Genomic DNA, 17,915 nt, shown 5'->3' on the forward strand with positions numbered 1-17,915 from the left:
AAAGTCATATCCTATATGAGAGCATTGTATACAGCTACTCTCTGGGTCTGTACTAGCACTGCTGGGTACATATTGTAATTTTGGTGCCATCAATGTAGTGAAGTAATTTAAGAGCAAAATCTCATAAAATAGCTCATTTAAGCTTAGTGTTTGTGGAAAGCAGAGAGCTTTTACACTAGTCAGGACACTACTTATTTTTATTCAGTCTATTCCAGAGCACTTTTCAAACACTTTTGAAACATATTTGCACCTAATAATTAACTGCACAGGCTAAATCATCATACTTCAATACAGACACTTGGTATTTGATAGATACCATGCAGAAATAATTTGTATCTGCTGTCTGTCAAAGGGGTTGAAAAACTCTGTATTTTTGTTTGTTGTTGTTGTTGTAATTGGTTTGGGGTTTTTATTTGGTTGGTTGGTTGGTTGGTTGGGGTTTTTTGTTGTTTTGGTTTTTTGTTTTTTTATTGTTAATAGGATGAGTATCTAGGTAAGATTAAGTCATTGGGGTAAGGGGCAAAACTCATTAAAGTCAATATCTTCCCATTCATTTCAATAACTACACCAATCCCAGTGAAACAGTTCCTCTCAGGATGGGCTTGAGCAAATACTGACAAGTTGTTGGTGGGAGGGAGGACTGAGAGCAAAGTACCACGGAGGTAGCTAGGTCAGACATTTCAGAGGCAGAAATTGATGGAAGGGGAGCAGCAGTGCTTGAAGGCATATGCTACTATACACACAAGATGGCATATATTATTTTGAGTGATGTCCAGTGCCTCAGTTTAATAGGGTGGATAACAAAGGCAGAAAGTTAGGATTAAAAATAAAAGTGCTGTAGGTTACATAAGAAACTAACCTTTACTATGTCACAGTAGCAAAAAGTGATTTTTCTGTGTCTCTGGACTGGAATAATTGCTTTACTAGAGGATACAGTATATAAAAGTGCAATACAGGTTTTATAAATGTATTTGTTTGAAACAAATAAATAGAGTTAACAGACTTTTCAGTAGTTGCTCATCTAGGTTTACTGTAAATATTAAATGTTGTAGATATACTGAAAAAAATACATATTATGAAAATATTTAGTGTTTTACATATCCCTTGAGTAAGTAATATAAACTGATTATCTGTTGCTGTGAATAATGAACAAAGTAAATCCAGATTTAGAGATGTTTCCTTGAATGCCAGTAGGAAAAACCTGGAACAATCAAGAACAGAAAGATTTGTGTGTGCGGATTTGATTATTAAAACATTAATGGCAGTGAAGATGAAAACTGTCACTTGCCTTGGTTTGAGGAAATTCTGGTCTCCTTGTGATAACTGGCAACATCATCAAAACATCTGTTACATTGTGAAATAAGCTGAAGAATCCTTCAAATAACCTTACTATGTAATTTTCCCTGCATTTTATGTATACTTGGAGAGAAGAAATACTTTTTTTTAATTTTTGGCTAAATGTTTACTTTTAGTCAGCAGTGGTTTTTTAAAAGTATTTTTCTTCAACAAAAAATAGGTAATTGTGGTTTAATAATTTTCTGAATTTTTGTACTAGTCACTTTTGAAGTTTCAACTGTATTTGTCTTTGATTATGTGTTTAATTATAAAAAACAGAGAACAAAATTTTGTGAAATTACTATAGCTTTTATGTGCTAGTCCCACATGTATGTGGGTAAAAAATAATGGTTTTTTGTGTGACAAAGCTATTAAAATTTTTACATGAAAACTTTGTGGAAGGTAACTAAATAAGAAAACACCTCACCTCCCCAAAAATATAATTTGTTACAGAAGCTGCTGAGTTGCTGAGTATTATTTTGCACTATTGGATATAATATGACTAAAAGTCTTTGTTAATGAGAAATTATATTGATCTAGGCCAGAAAACAAATGGAAAATCAACTTTATTGGAAGTTAATTCTAAGGAAACAAAAGGCGATGCTAAGACAAGTTATAATGTATGCCATCTTACTTTTAATTTTCAAAATTAGTTTTACTCACATAGAGAAAAAATACTGTAGAAAATAATATTTTGAAATTTCTTTTGACTTAGGAAAAACTGACCAAGAGACTACTGTGGCAGAAGATAAAGACATAAACCAGCCTTCCAGTAATCCAAGTATACAAGCAGAGATACAAGAGCAGTCCATCTGGGGAAATCGCTCTGATGGTGACCTCATCAGAAGTAAGTATTTCCAGAACAAATTGCTGCCGCTGAGGCTTGCTTTCACAGTGTAATGGGATACTGCCTGTTGACTCTGTTAAATGTGTGTCAAATGCAATTGTGTTGCAACTCTAATGCACATCTACTGAATTTATTCCCCAGATTGACTCCTGTCAGCATGCATAAGCAACAAGTACAAAGAAAGGTGTGATTCAAGTGGTATAGTATGGTATAGACCTCTGTAGCATCTAAGCTTTTAAAGCCTTAGTCTTACATTCTTCTCATTAATAGTACAGTTGTTAGTACTGCATGTATGCAGCTGTGCTAGGTGTCATCACCCTCAATTTCCCAGGTAATGCATATATATAAGTAGCAGAGTAAACTGTGCTTCCAGATGCACTGAGTGCTGGTCAGGTGTAAGTTTTTTCAAGGGTTTTGAGTCCTGAAGTAGTAGACCCATGCTATGGAACTGTGGAGTTGTTAAATTAGTTTTTACAGCTCCACATTCCTAGTGTATGTCCTGTATGCTTTAAAACATAAAAAGGTATGCAAGATCATTCCTATTTTCCTGTCTTGGACTGAAGATCATATGCTATCCATTGTACCCTCTTAAGGCAAAAATATTTCTGTCAATTGCCAGAGGTAATACTCTGTAATGCTCGAAAATTTTGTGAATGCTTGAACGTTAGTTGCTCAAGGGAGGGGCAGCATAAGGAACTATCCTCTAATTATTGGGTGGATTCAGAAACAAAATGGACTAAATGCAGAGTGGTGCTTCAGCTCTCTTGAGGTGTCTGATCACACATTTCAGTGTTAGTCTCTCTTTACAATACACACTATACTGTTGACAGTGGAGTAAATTCATATTTCTGAACCTGCTGTTGTCAAAACCTGTGATTTTTTGCTGTAATTATCTGTTTCTGTTTTAGGTTGTTTTTTCAATTGTTTTGTTATTTTGCTTAGTTGTTTTTTAGTCTTACCTATACATTTATCTTCTCTGGAACTTTGTGTTAGTATTTGAAATTATTTTCAAATCTTAGTTAATCCTTTTTTTTTTCCTAAATAATTAATCCCAGTAAATGCTTACACCTCTAATATATTGAATAGTTATCTCAATCCTTTACAGGAAACTTGAATTTACCATATCAGATATTTAAATCTGATGATTTAAAATAATTCTTTAGGGGATATAAACAGGGAGAATTGTCCTGCACAGCTTGAGAGTTTACTTAAGATTTACTTCATTCCAAAAGGTTATTGTTTTAGATCTAACTGTCCCTGGACAAGCAATTGCTTTGTGCTTATGTTGAGGATATGGAAGGGTGTGTATGGCATCTTCTGCTTTTGGAATAGCCTCCTTCTCATTCCCTTTTCCTAGAAGTTTCCTTATTCCCAAACCCTTGAGGACTGTAGGGTGATTCTGTGCATCCTCTATAATCTCTTCACCACTGAGACATACTGCAGTGGCTGCACTGGGAAGTGTGAGGAAATGATACTTTTTTTTCAACATATAGTAGAATTTGCAGCAGATAGTGGAAACTTCTGGTAAAGTGACTTGATGATTATATGTAGTTATATGTCTGTGATGGAAGGGTTAGTTGCTGCTGAATTAAAAAAAAAAAAAAAGGGAAAAGGGGGAAGATAGGATAAAATGTGTTCCAGTGTGCATGACTGTCCTCATCCTGGAGTCATGAGTAGCTTTACTCTGACTTTGAGTCAGAGTAGCACTCTGACTTGTGGAAAGCAAGTTTAGCTGAAAGCTGTAAGTTTCTAAAACACTTAGTCTTAATAAGTGTGTAGTAGAGGCTTTATTATGAGTCATATTTGATTAGATGCTATGATGCAAACCTCTCCTTGCTTCAGATAACCTTTAGTTTAAAGTTTTCTACATGGAAGAAACAAAAATGATGAAATCAAAGCAGTTTATTTTTGGGGTTTTTTTGGGGGTGCGAGGCTTATGAGTAGGGAAGTTTGTTCTCCTTTTAAAAAATGGGGAACAGTGCTTGACCAGTTATACATTTTGTAGTTTGCAGAAGTCTTACAACTCAATATACCTAGTAGCCAAGTATGAAAACTAGAACAAGTGAAACAAACATAAGCTTTCTTATCACAAACAGTACTTGGGTATTTCATGTAAAAAATAAGTATTGTAGCTCAAAATGGTCTTGATTCAACCAGATCTATTACCCCACCAGACTAAAGTTCACAGACTGTTGTATATTGAAAGAAGTTTGAGGTTAGAAATAAACAGTGTTTTGATTATTACAGTATATTTTAAAACTCTTTCTAAAAATTGTTTTAGACGGCGCATACTTCACAACTGTTCCACACTATCCTAATGATTCAGTTTCTTTTTTTCCCATACAGATTGTTTTCCATCCCCACAGTTGATCCATACTCCATTTGTCTTAGCATTAGCTTTTACTTTATAAATGTTTCCAGCATTTAATTTCCAAGGTTTTCCTTGTTTGCAGCTGTTTTATCCTGCTGTTATATGGAATTAGATTAATCAGTCAGATTTACTGGCACACTAACAACGAAGTCCAGTGTTAGAGCCCCTGTAATGACTTCATTATGTATGATTTCTCATTTGCACTTGTGAACTCAGTTTACCAGGCAACATCAATAAACTAAAACACTGCCCCCGTTTTCCACAGTAAGATGTTTTACGTTCACCTTGCTTTGCCCTTTCGCTCTTTTTTTCAAGCTCCCTTTTTGAGCCTCCAGAGATTTCCTCCAGATTAGCCTTTTCCCTGTCTCCTTTGGAGCATCCCTTCTCCCCATTAATGAAAATGTTCAGAGTATCCTGGGTAAATGGCTAATCTTACAGGAAGCCTCAACCAAAGAATTTATTGTTTTTGAAGAGAGTTTGAGAATCAAAAGATGACTGTATCCTGACATATAAACAATGAAGGGCCGCATAAGAAGGAAGCAGTTGTATTACCTTTCTGTAGTAATTGTTAATACACTTGCATAACTGTTACTGGAAGATCGTTCGGTTGGAGAAGGGTCAGGGGAGAACCACAAATATCTCAGGAATGACTGGAGTAGTTGAAAATGTGCCATGTTGTGGAAAACCTCCTGGAATTCAATCTGCTTGGTGTTAACAAAGGGAATAAAGAGGGGCTTTGCCTAGTCCCTAAGAAGCAAACCACAACAAACAGAAATTTGTTAAGACAGTTCTTAAACTATAGCAAGACAAAGGGAGAACTAAATATAATGTCAGGAAGTTCAGTTAGACTAGGAATAAGGTGTACTTTTTTTAACAGAGTATTTGAGAACAGGAAAAACTGCCAAATCCTTGGTGGCTTTATGTGTGTTAGATTGGCTTTACTCATCATAAGGTGGCAACTGCTATCCATATCCTTGAATTTTAGGACCAAAGTAGAGTCTTTCCATAGTGGTTCCCCCAGCTGGGAAGACACATATTTTTCAGTACAGTTATTCTTCTAGAAAATGTTGATACCTGTTCCCTTCTCTTCGCAGACACATAAGTATTTTTTATATTATTTCTGACTGTAGGAGTTCTGCTTTACAAAAGAGCTTTAGAATAACTCCATCTGCTATCTTTTTTGGCAGTGCATTTAAAATATCTGCAAACACCTTCTGCTTATTTTCATTGTATGGTCTGGTGGCCCATAATGAAGTGGTTCTGCTTCTGTTATCACTCACTCTTGGCAAGTGAGGAGGAGTGCATGTTAAACATGCAGCAGGGTAACCTGTGGCTATAGGAATGAAGCCATAGCAGTTTTTGCTGCTCTGTGTAACCACAATGCTCTTCTTTGTTCTCTGGAAGAGGTATGGGATTTTTTTCCCTCTTAGAGAAAAAAAGGCTATAAAGATGGATTTTAGAATACTTAGGCAGGATTTTTGCAGAGGGCACTAGGTTATCTTCAACGTGTGTTGCTATGCAGGGAAGGGAATGTTTAGGAGAGAATAAAATGCCAGTCTTGAACACTATTTGCTTGTGAGGATTTAATCTCCTTTCCAGTTCTCCAGCAGAAGCTTAGCTATGTGATATTTAAGAAAACAAAAAACATCTACCATAGATTCAAATTGTCATGAATAATTGATTAATAATAATCCAATTCTGAAGATTAAATACCTAAAATATGCCCATGTTTTACAGATAGAAAGGTCATTGCTATCCATCATTTTCTAGCTTCAATTGTCTCTTTCTCCTCCATGGAACACACTCCTGATAAGAGTGGTTCTTCAGAGAAAGGGATGCTTCTTTCAGCTCTGTGGGGATAAATTTTACCTGGTCTTGTGGCCACTATTTTATTTACTATATTCTTCTGGAGTAAAAACCTAAATATTTTTATCTTTTTGCTTTCTGTATTCTATGTTGACATTTTCACTTTACATGATTATTTATTTAATTTTAAGCTTTGGAAATTCCTTTCCTTTGTCTGGCTAAGTGAGTGATTTCTGTAGTTTGTTATGCTGTTTGGTTTTGAGTCTTTTGGTTTGTTGTTTTTTTTTTCTCAACAAGAAGTAGCTAATCTGCTGTTAGAAGTCTGTTTTGTTTGAGATTAATCCAGATATCATTTCTTGGCTGTTCTATGATGCACAGTCATCTTACAATTACTGTGATTTCAGATGATCCTGTTTATTCTGTCTATAAAATGGTGCAAAGTGCTTGAGTTAACTTAAATAGTTCTTTTCAAAGCTAGAAAGTATGACAAATACAGTCTTCTTGCAGCATAACAGTGTGTGACTACAGAAATTGTGCAGAATAGATTAATGGAAATTATTCAAAATATATTACTGGATTTGAAAGGTGTATTCTATTAGTTAAAGAAGTGATTTATGTACAATGTTCCAAATAGACCCAGGTATAAAAATCTGTTAACCTATGAATGAACAAAGCTTAATCACTTCAATATTTATACAGCAGCACAGTATTTGATATTTAGAACCTTCTTTAAAAAAAGGTTAATCTATGACAAATCTGGCTAGTAGATGTAAAGAGGTCCTCCCTGAGAACTCCTCTCCTAGAGATTTTCTAATCCTCTCCCCAACGCAGAACTAGCCTGTGTTGCTTCTGTTTCTCCCCTGACCTGGCAGTTCTTTTACTACAGCTGCTCCAAAAGTCTTGGAAAACCTTCTCAGGCCTATTGAGGGGCCTGGTGAGTTGCACAATCAAAGCCTTTCCCTTTGATCTTCACTTTACCCTCTCCTGGGTAGAGAGGGATTTTCACAGGTAGCTGTACCATTATAGTTACACTCTTCAGAGTCTGACTGGGTCTTTGGTGTTAGCCGGGAAAAAAGGAGGCTCAGGGGAGACCTTATCACTCTGTACACCTGCCTGAAAGGAGGTAGTGGCCAGGGGGGAGTTGGTCTCTTCTCCCAGGACAAGCAAACACAGTCTCAAGCTGCACCAGGGGAGGTTTAGGTTGGTCATCAGGAAGAATTTCTTCACAGAAAGGAAGATCAGATGTTGGAATGGACTGCCCAGGGAGGTAGTTTTACCATCCCTGGAGATATTTGAGGAAAGACTGGACATGGCACTTAGTGCCATGATCTAGTTGACATGGTGGTGTTCTGTCATAAGTTTGACTCAATGATCTCAAAAGTTGTTTCCAACCGAACTGATCCCGTGTGTTTCTGTGCTTACAGAATGACCTGAGTGTTACTGTAATAGTCCCTTGTACACTCAGCTGCTGCCAGGTGTATTTGTTTTCTGTTTACCCTCCTCCCTTCAACTCTACATTGCATGCTGTAAGGCAATGCAGCTGATGGTGGACTGAGATAGATGAGGAATTTGTATACTCTGTTGTCACTCCATGTCAAGAAATAAACTTTTTGCTTTTGTTTATCCATTACAGAATAGTAGTCAAACTTAAACTGTTCCAGATGGCCATAAGATAGGTGTATGTATTCTGCATATCACTAATAGCCAGAATTACTTGGAGCCTTTTAGTTTCTGTTTTATTTTACTTGTGACTCTCAAAATGTTATCTGAATTTATGGTCTGAGGCTGAGGAAGTTTGGATGGCAATAACCACCAGTAACATACAAAGGTGAAATTCTTCGAGTAGCGTGAACATTACTGGCTTGCTGTGTTTGGGCCTGAAGTAAATTGTATCTTTATTTCAGAATATTTTCCTGTGTTGTATTGGTACTGTCTCAGAATTAATCATGCTGTTATGCCTATATGGGAAAGAATAGTTATCTTCTTTTTCTGATTATTTCCTCTTATAGGGAAAAAAAGTAGAATATGCTTGTAGTAGTTCCTTAAAGAGGGGGAATAAGAAAACTCTTGACTGCATTCTATGTGAAATATTATACTACCAAGCCAATGAGTCAGTGTGGTTTTACTCTTCTGTTTTCAGTACTAACAGTATTTACTTAGCCATATTTAGCAAAGAAAACACTGAATTACAAAGTGTAAGAAAGTGTCATTATCTAAGACATACTTTAAGGAACCTGTCTGCTGGCAAAAATGTCATGAATTTAAACCGTGGCAAAAGTTTCCTTTTTTTGTTTTAGATTTAATTTTGTATTTGCTCTCATTGGTGTGAAAAGCATGGTGTAGGTTTATACAGTTCAAAGGCAGTATATTGTATATTGTGTTTACATCATAATAATGAATTAAATTCTTCAAAATTGAAGGGTCAAAATAGTTTTAAATATTTTTGATTTTTTTATTTACTGATAAAAAAGTGAAAGTGGGGAAGAGGGACTCATGGTGACAGGATAAGCCTCAGCTAAGTAATCACAGTTAAACATTTTTCTTCTTTATATAGCTACATAGAGGAAAGGGAGATCTGAATACTGCTTATTTCTTATGCATTCTGATAATATGATACCTATAGTGCAAAAGAACCCGCAAGTACCTTTCCTTGAAAGTATTTTTATAAAGGACAAACAGGAGCCTATGACCTATTGGTGTCTTGTGGTGTGGCTTTCTGTTTTCCCTTAAAAATTTTTTCATAATCCAAACCCAAGGAGCCTTTTGAAAAACATTAAAATGTCAAACAGCTGTTTGACAGTTCAGGCTATTTCTTACACCAATTTTTAAAAATCATTTTACTGGCAAAGTAGGCTTCCACATATATTGAGGCTTGATATAAGAGAACGGTTGATTATTTGATACCTGAGCCTTAATTCTTTTTGAATGAACTGGAGTGTTCTGGTGTGTGAGAAACGTTTTTGTGTGGATACTGCTCTTGAAGTTCGTGATTATAAAATGCAAACTCATGCATCCTACCAGAAGAACTTTTCAAATTCTGAGTTTGTCTGGACCCATGATTTTTAGAGGCTTAAATTTTACTTGTAAACTTTCTTCCCTCAAATTCTAGTATCTCAAGTATCTCAATTATCATGTTTTCTTTTTGAACTATAAATATTATGACACTTGTTTGGAGAAAATTTAGCAATGCTAATCTTAATTACAGCAGAATTTCAGCTAAGAGACTATTTCCTGTTGCAAAGATCCTCACATTTAAGAGAGTTTTACTGATTTATAACTCAAAATTAAGGTTGTATAATGTTTGCATAAAATGTCAAGAAGTTTGCTTTTGAGAGAAGTCAAGTAGAGCAAAGAGTTAGGCAAACCTATTAAAAAATGGCCTATGAGTCAGATTTGACCTTCAGGGCAAGTTTTTGCTACTGAGAGACAGCATAAACTATTGCCATTCTTTGGCAGATCAGGGGCAAGACTGTCCTCAGGTGTACAGGTAACTCGGAAGTACACCTTCAAAAATAAAACCTCAGCCAGTTAGAAGGCATCCACCTTTCCCAGTCTCCTTTCTTCAATAGGACAGGTGCGTATTTTGACTGTATTCCATAAGTTGCAAGTTGAAATAAAATTCACATTTTGACAGAAAAGCAATGAAAGATTATTGTGCTGACCAGAACTGGCTGTAAAAGCAGTGTCAAACCAGAATGGAGCATCCTCTAGGACTGTACAATTCAGGAATACAGGAGATCAGTGAACAGTACTCTTTTTGCTTGAATTTCAAAATGAAAGAAAATAAGTTTTGGTGAGAAGATTTGGGATTAACCTGCCTGGAAAAACTTTTCTGAGGGATCAACCTCAGTTTTTCACAGAGATGATGCAGAAAAATATTTGGATGGTGAGGCAGGATACAGAGTAACCTTGGATAGCGTACATGTAGTTTTCTTATAGGTGACTTTATCAAATTACACAATCTCATTTAGTATTTTGCAGCTCACTTTGTAAGTATGACTTTGTGAAGTATTTCCCTACTTCATTATATATATATATTCTTTTTACTGTGTGATGACTTTTTAGTGATGAGTCACTGTCATATTTATAATGTAAAATCAGTTTTGGTAAATATTTTTATGCAGCAGTGGATAGATGATTGGGTGGGACTGTGCGCTAATCACGCTATGAAGTAACTGGCAGCATACATTAATGCAGCTGAAGCAGCTGTAAGGTCGCCGTGCTCCGCGAGAGTCTCTGCACAGCCCTCCTGTAAGCTGTCCTGTGCTGGATCAAATCCTGGAAACTTGCAACTAGTGTGAGTTTTGTATTTACAACAAATAAGACAGTGTTTAACTTTGGAAATATGGAAGGGAAAAAAACAACTCAGAACACTTTTTAAAGGAGGAATTCTAGTAAAAGGTATCTGGTTTTTATCCACTCCTCTTCTTGTTCCACTCCTTTGACTGTTAGTTGATATACTTCTTGGTCCGCTTGATTTTCTGATTCCCATTTGTAGCATGGTGTTTTGTCTGAGGAATCTTTTTCTTACAGTTTAGTTGACAGACTCAATTTTAAGTAAATCACTATTTGGTTTTGACTGTTATTATAGAACATCCGCTACTCTAGCATTTTCAGAAGAACAGAGAGATTCCCATTTGCTGGGCTATGCTCCCTTCTTGAACAAGAGAAAATAACCTGGCAAAAGCTTTTGTTTGTTATCAAATCAGCATCCACACTAGGAATTCTGCTGTGATAGCTGGAATAGGGCAAGAAGTTCAGGTCTCATTATTTATATTTTGTTGAATTTTTTTGAAGCGGGTCCTTATGGAAAAGGAGAGAAGACTTGCTTGAAAGCACAGGGAAGGTTTCGATGGAAAATATACTTTACTTTCAAAACTTAGGGACAGAAGTGCATTTCACAATGGCTATAATGGAATGGCACTTCAAACTATTGATTTTTAAAAAAACTCCTTAGAATTTAGAGTAATTTTGGAAGAAAGTAAAGGGTGTATATCAGTGATATGGTGGAATCAAAGTTGGAGGAATGCTGAAGGTTTGTTCCCATTTTTAATAAATTACTCTGTATCCTCTTTCCCTTATTTGCCTTTATAAAGTAAAAGGATAAAGAAAAGACTGACCCATCCCTCTAATAATTCTGATGCCAAGCCATTTTTCTCTTCTCTGTTTGCATAATTTTCTCTAGTGCCCCTTTTTCCTATTTTTGTTTGTTTGTCTGTTTGGTTGCTTGAACAGTCCTTTGTTTCCCCACTTCTTTCTCAAATACAATGGCAAACCTGTAAGTAATGACAGTGAGGTTGTGCTTAGAGGTTGACTGAAAGTATTTTAAGGTGCTTCAGTACAAAAGCCTGTCTCAGCATCTATGTGTTAACATCAACATTTAAGCTGGTTTTTAAGCAGCAATGACCTTTTTTGTGTTAGCATGAGTAATCTGACTATTGGAGAGCTAACAGTGAATTTTGTAAAGATAGTGTGCAATTCAGGCAAAGCCCTCAGCTGTTAAATTTTACAACACACTACAAAACTCAGCTTCTAGAGCCATGTGATAATATGAGATTTAATTTTTCATAAAATAAAAAAAAAATTATCCTGGTCTTAGTTTGTAGCTACTGACAAAAGCAGAAAGTTAAAGACTGAAAACTTGGGAAGCCAATAAAAAGCATGTATTTAAAAATAAAACATTGGTGATTTTTGAGTAGGTTGGCTTCTCTGTACTGCACTGTACAGAAACAGGGAATTTTGGCTGAATCATCATAATGCTAATTAAATAAAAGGTAGTAGGGAAATATTCCATAATGATTTGTTAGTTCTAGCAGCCTCAGAAAATGTTATGTTATGTTACTCTCCAGAAGAGTGGATATGGTGGTATCAAGAGCAGTGTAGTTCTGCCCCCATAGCAGTTGTTTGAGTGGTTCCCTGAGTGTTTTTGTTTGGGGCCAAGAAGTGCAAGTGAGGCTGCAGTGTTTTCCAGGCAGGGAAAAGCTGCACAGTACAGGGGCATTTTGGCTCACCTGTCACCAGCCTGGGCAGGTCCTGCTGTTGCTGATGATGCTGGGAATGCCTTTGTGTGGCTGAAGGCTTGTGTAAGCAGCAAGGGAACGTGGGTTGTGTTTGATGTGGTTGCTGTGCTGTGCGTTGGATCTTTGTGGGTAAGACAAGCTTGCTGTCTCAGCTGTGACTTTTTAAAGCTCTTAAACTGTAAAAGGACAAAAAAAAAGTAGCTAAATTCTAATGCTTTCACTTAAAATGATGTTTCTTTTCTTGAAATCCTTCAGCTTACTGTAAAAACTTGTAATAAAATGTTTTTAAAATGCATAAATGGACATTTTTCAGTATTGCAAATAATACTGACACAGCATGGATTTCATTTCTGTATCTGCACTCCATTAAAAAAAAGTAATTGTGACTAGTGCAGAAGGATTTTTTTTTCTGTGAATAAAGAGAAGTATGTCTTCTAAGACAAACCAAAAGGTTTTAAAACAAAACAACTGTGTTGCAAGAAGCACTGATTCCGAGCATGGAGCTAATTCAAATTTAAATGCTGCTTAAAAATATTTTAAACCAAAAAAAGAACCAAATAAACTTCAGTGGGTCAAATTGCATAGTTTTGTAAGTTGAAAGAACTATTTTTAATAGAGAATGAAAATAATTCCATAGGTACTGTTGAATGCTTTTAAACATGCTGGAATGAGAATCATCCCTATCTGCATGTTAGAGATAAAAACTAGTATTTTGCTGTTAATATCGTTTGGGCGCAACAATTTCATAGGGAATTATATCTTGTTTCATGAACAGAGTGGAGAATCAGAATTTTAGCTCAGTTGTGGAATGAAAGAAAAATGTTTTACAGGTAATTACATCCCATTAAAACAATTTATCTATTTTTTCAACTAATCTGATGCTGTCCTATTGAGGTAATGCATTTGTTTCTCTGAATTTTTGCGCTTGTTGCTGTTGGTCACTGAGGTGGCACTGTATTTTTTTAACAGGACAGATTTGTAACTGTGTGGCTCAGATATCAGAGCTTTCTTATGTATTGTTTGAGCAGCTTATGCTTTGCTTCCTTTCAGGAAACCAAGTGCATCGTTTTTACAGGAAGTTTGGTTTACAGCAGGCACGGTCAGCAGTCTGACTTTTGCTCTGCTCTAAGGGATGGACCTGTGAGCAGCTGGCAAAAGCTCATTTAGCTTTTCTTTTTATTGCTATATTGAATTCATGTAATCGAGGTCATTATGAAAACTTGGCCAGGATGTGTGGGTTTTTCCAGCCAAGTCAGAAAGAGGTCTTGCTAGATCATTTTGGTAGAATGTGATAAATAAGCAGTTAAGTAAAAAATATTTGCCTTTGTCCTTAGTATTGGTGACAATGATTGCATGTTCAGTGCATTCAGTTTTGAATTTGACACACAAAGCTCTCAGTTGAAAAAGGTTTATGTTCAGAAAGACTCCCTTGCCTTTTCCCTTAGCATATGAAACAACTGTTTTTGAGTCAAAGTTAAACTGCCTGTGGGGTGGGGTGGGGTGGGGTGGGGAAGGGAAAAGACAGCTCTGATACAGAGATCAGCCTTTTAGTCCATGGTTGCTTGTAGATTTGAATCTAGGGAAGAAAGAAAGAGAATATAGGTTTTTTCAAGGACTCTAAAAAGAGCACTTTTCAAAGTATATTCTCAAGAATCTTACATGTAGAGCTTTCACAAAAATATTTTGGGTTTTGCCTTATGACTTCAAGGTACACCAAAGAGTTAGTTCAAATGTGGAAAAAGAGCTCTCATTTCTGGGTCATCCTGATGCCAAGCTGGTGCATTAGTGGCATACAGCAGCCCTTGAGACAGCATTGGTCACAGGAGCTCTGCCTGGATTTTGTGTGTGATTCAAAATCCTTTGGTGACCTGGGGTCCCTGGAGTACTTTGGGATGGGGATGCCCCACTCATCCAGCCCATGGACTTAGAAACCTGGTGGTTTGGTGAGGGGTATCCTGTATCCATCTGCTGGACCCTGCTTGCCATAAAGGAATTCTTGCAGCTGAAGAACATCTATAAAGGAGACTAAAGCTTCTCAGTGTGTTGTCTGTGCAGACAGATGCTGCTTCTCTTTCTCCACACTTTGCTTTTTCAGGATCAGGAAATAAATGGACATTTGCTGCTCTCTCAGCCATTTTTCCACATCTTTTTTCTCCTACTGGCAATCACTCTGTTAACTATGAAGTCTGCAGTTATGAAAAGATGGGTCATGAAGAGTTATTGTTGTGGACCTCAAGTCCTCACCCTGCTTTCTGACACAGAATTTCCATTTTCCATTGTGCTGCTAGTGCTGAGTGTGGCTGATTTCTGGCCTGGGCTCCAGGATCCTCTCTGACCTTGAGCAGAAGGGGAGCTATTGCTTCAGCACTTAATCTCTGTATAAGTATGAAATGTTTATCTTTGTTATATTTCACTGCTTATCAACGAATGAGTTATCATTTAGTTCTTTTCTTACTTGTAAAATCTGTAGCAAATACTTCAGATTTGCTGGGATTTTACTTGTGAAATTTTTTTGTTTCTTCTTCCATACTCTTCTCTGCCCTCACAGAAGTAAAGTGGCTCAGCTCACTATGTATTATTTCTCTTTGTCTCCTTCCCTTCCAGTGTTCTTTTCTTCTGGGTGGTTCCTATAGGCTCTTTTTTCTTTTGATGTTTTTGCTCTACTATTGTTTTAATAATGTAAAATCCCAAGTTTTGGCTGTTATTTGGCATTATCATCCATTTGCTTCCCTTGTTACATTTTTCTTGCAGCTGTGCTTTTTTTCTTTCTTTCTTTGGTTTTCTGGTACTTTGTATCAGCCAATGCCAAACTTAGCATCAGCTATATGTTGCAAGAAAGAATAGCAGAGAGAAAATAAATGGAGCAATGGAATCAAAAACTCAGTTATCAATTTATATATTACTGTATTTGTACTCATGTTCTGTGTTTTCCTGCCATCTTTTCATATTATCCTCTCTATTGCTGTTACTATGTTTTCATTCCTGTTTTTGATTTCTGCAATTAGTTTTGTTAATAGTAGCATTGGGTATTAAAATTATAGAGATTACAAAGGATGGTACACTGAGAGCAGGTGATTGCACCTGAGGTGGAACACTTTCTAGAATCTTCTGAAATTCTGTCACTTACGTGAGTTGAGGACTACAAATCAAGGGAGCAGTGAACATTTAGGGGAATTGCCCATTCCAAGCATTTCCTTTTGGGTTCTTTTTAAAACCAAGTACAGCCAGTTTATATGTATTTTTTTTGTATGAGTTTAGCTGACCACTGTAATCTTGACATGTGGACACTTGATATATACGGTCAGTGGAAAATAAACCTGACTTCAGAATATCTTCATACTCAGAGGTGAATGCTGTATGGGCTTGTGTGAGAAACTGTTGCCTCACCATCCCACATTTTTTCCTGTGGTAAAACAGAGTCTAGTTTGTCAGTGGTTGCAGGGGTTTTGAGGAAGGGAGCAGGAGGTGCTGGAGGCAAGAGGACCTGTTTGTGCACTTGCTCAGGTTACGGCTGTTAATGACACTGAGGTTATCTCTCCTGTCTGGTGCATCCTGCTGTGCTGCTTATGAGGCAAAACCCAGCAAGCGATATCCTGTTGTTTGTAGCTTCTCTTTGATGTTTTTTACTTTATTTGGGAGCAAGTAACACAATGGTGAGGGGCATCAAAACTATTTCAAATATTTGAGACTTAATGTGTCAAATTCCATGGGACATCAATGTGTCTTTATGCAGTGGTACTACTGTATGTTGCAGATACAAATAGAATAACTGCTGCAATGGCACGCCACCAGCTTGGATTACCTTTAGTGGTTGATAAACTTTCTTTTAAAATTGGAGCTCCAGAAATAAAGCATTCTGTTCCTCAGTGAGATGGATTGTATTGCACTCCTAGTGCCCTTTATCATTTCACGGCCCGTCTTCACATTTAGGAAATTGCGGATTATTTGTGTTGAAGAAATAGATCTATTTTATTACATTAAGAATTACCAAAAAGCTAATTCTCTGATTCTTAATGCACTGATTATTCACTTCTGAGATCCAGTGTTTTACAAGCCACTGTTTTATGAAGGAAAATGTAACAACAACCAATCAAACAAAACAAAAAAAAAAAAAACAACAAAGCAAGTAGATGAAGATACCTCTTAATAAATTACCTCTGTAGAAAACACAGGATGAAATAACTAAAGATCTCACCTTAAATAAGAAAAAAATCTTAAATTAAAAAAAACCCAAACCAACCCACAAACTAGCTGCAACAGCAAACAACCAAACAAGAAACTAGCTGCAGTAGTAACTAATGAATCTATTAAATTCCATAAATATGCCCTAGGAGTGTTGGATTGGTGACCAGGAGTAAACCTGCTATTCCACATGTCTGTGCAACTGTTACCACTGCAGTACATGTTTGTAATGCTATGAAACATAAGAGCAAATACAGTACAATTCTTTTCCAGTTCTAGCAGAATGCTTGAGAAGAAAAATGGATACAGAAATGTTGCAAGTGGAAAGTTTGTGGTAAAATTTTCCACTCTTGAATGAAACATTATGTAGGGATTTGTTCCCCAGGTGTATGGGTGTCTGTTGCCTATAATGCCCTGGTTTGTGTTTGGCTCTTGGTATTTTGTGGTGAGTTCCTGTTGTTTGTTCTCAAGAAATGACAAACTGTGCTACAGTAAGAACTGTATTCAGCTTTATGTAGATGTAGTTTAACAATCAGTGCATTGTGTGAATTCTCTTTATTTCTAATTATATTGCGATCTACCAAAAATTCCCAGATCATCTGCAAAGTTTATCATAGGTGACAATATTTGCAGTCTCAGGAAAAACATTGCTTATGATGGCAAGATGTGTTTGATAAAGAAGAAAAATTTACTGACAATCTAATGGTAATTAGAAGCCAAAGGGTATTTTGATTCTGAGATAATTGTTACAAGATAGGTAACTAAAAGTGTTAGGGGTTTTACTCCTTTTAGCAAATATTTAAAATTTGCTGTTGCAGTCATTAAAGAAAATCAGTGGGCATTTGTTCATTTTGCAGAATCACATCAGGAAGGATGTAGGATTTGTAAATAGAGAAAGTCATGCCATATTGCCAGTTGGAATGCTTATCAACTTTGTAAACCCTGGCTACAAGCCCTTTTTATGCTTCCCTGTGCTAACCGCATCTCTCTGGGTATGTCAAAGACATCTTTATACAATTCCTGCAAGCCTTCAAACAGTGTGTAAAGTCCTGCAGTGCTTCCAGAGGAAGGCACTGCAGGTGTCTTTGCACAGATATAAGAGTACTTTGGACACTGTCTTGTGCACTTGTGTTGCTTCTCAACCCATGGACACACATGCACACGTTTGCCATTCTTGTCCACCCTTCACCAAGTGAAAGCTGACAGGATAAAATGTCTTTTCCCTTTGTCCCCTGCCAGCCTTGTTTCTGTTATACCAGGTGTTCCCTGGATGTGCTCTCAGATGTATTCTAACAAAGTGCTCTCAGTGTGGGTCCTGTAAAACTCGTACCAGCAATTTTACTACAGTATTTTC

At 36.6% G+C, this 17,915-nt stretch overlaps 1 protein-coding gene across 3 annotated transcripts in view; it reads left to right on the forward strand.

The window, feature by feature from the left end:
* Positions 1-17,915, forward strand: part of MDFIC (MyoD family inhibitor domain containing) — a 52,267-nt gene that overhangs the window by 11,659 nt on the left and 22,693 nt on the right. For all 3 annotated transcript variants that reach the window (XM_054632307.2, XM_077178963.1, XM_077178964.1), the window contains exon 3: positions 2,051-2,182. In XM_054632307.2, the coding sequence (XP_054488282.2) occupies positions 2,051-2,182 (132 nt within the window). The remainder of the gene's footprint in view (positions 1-2,050; positions 2,183-17,915) is intronic.

Source organism: Agelaius phoeniceus, chromosome 5 (assembly GCF_051311805.1).
Source record: "Agelaius phoeniceus isolate bAgePho1 chromosome 5, bAgePho1.hap1, whole genome shotgun sequence".
NCBI lineage: Eukaryota > Metazoa > Chordata > Aves > Passeriformes > Icteridae > Agelaius > Agelaius phoeniceus.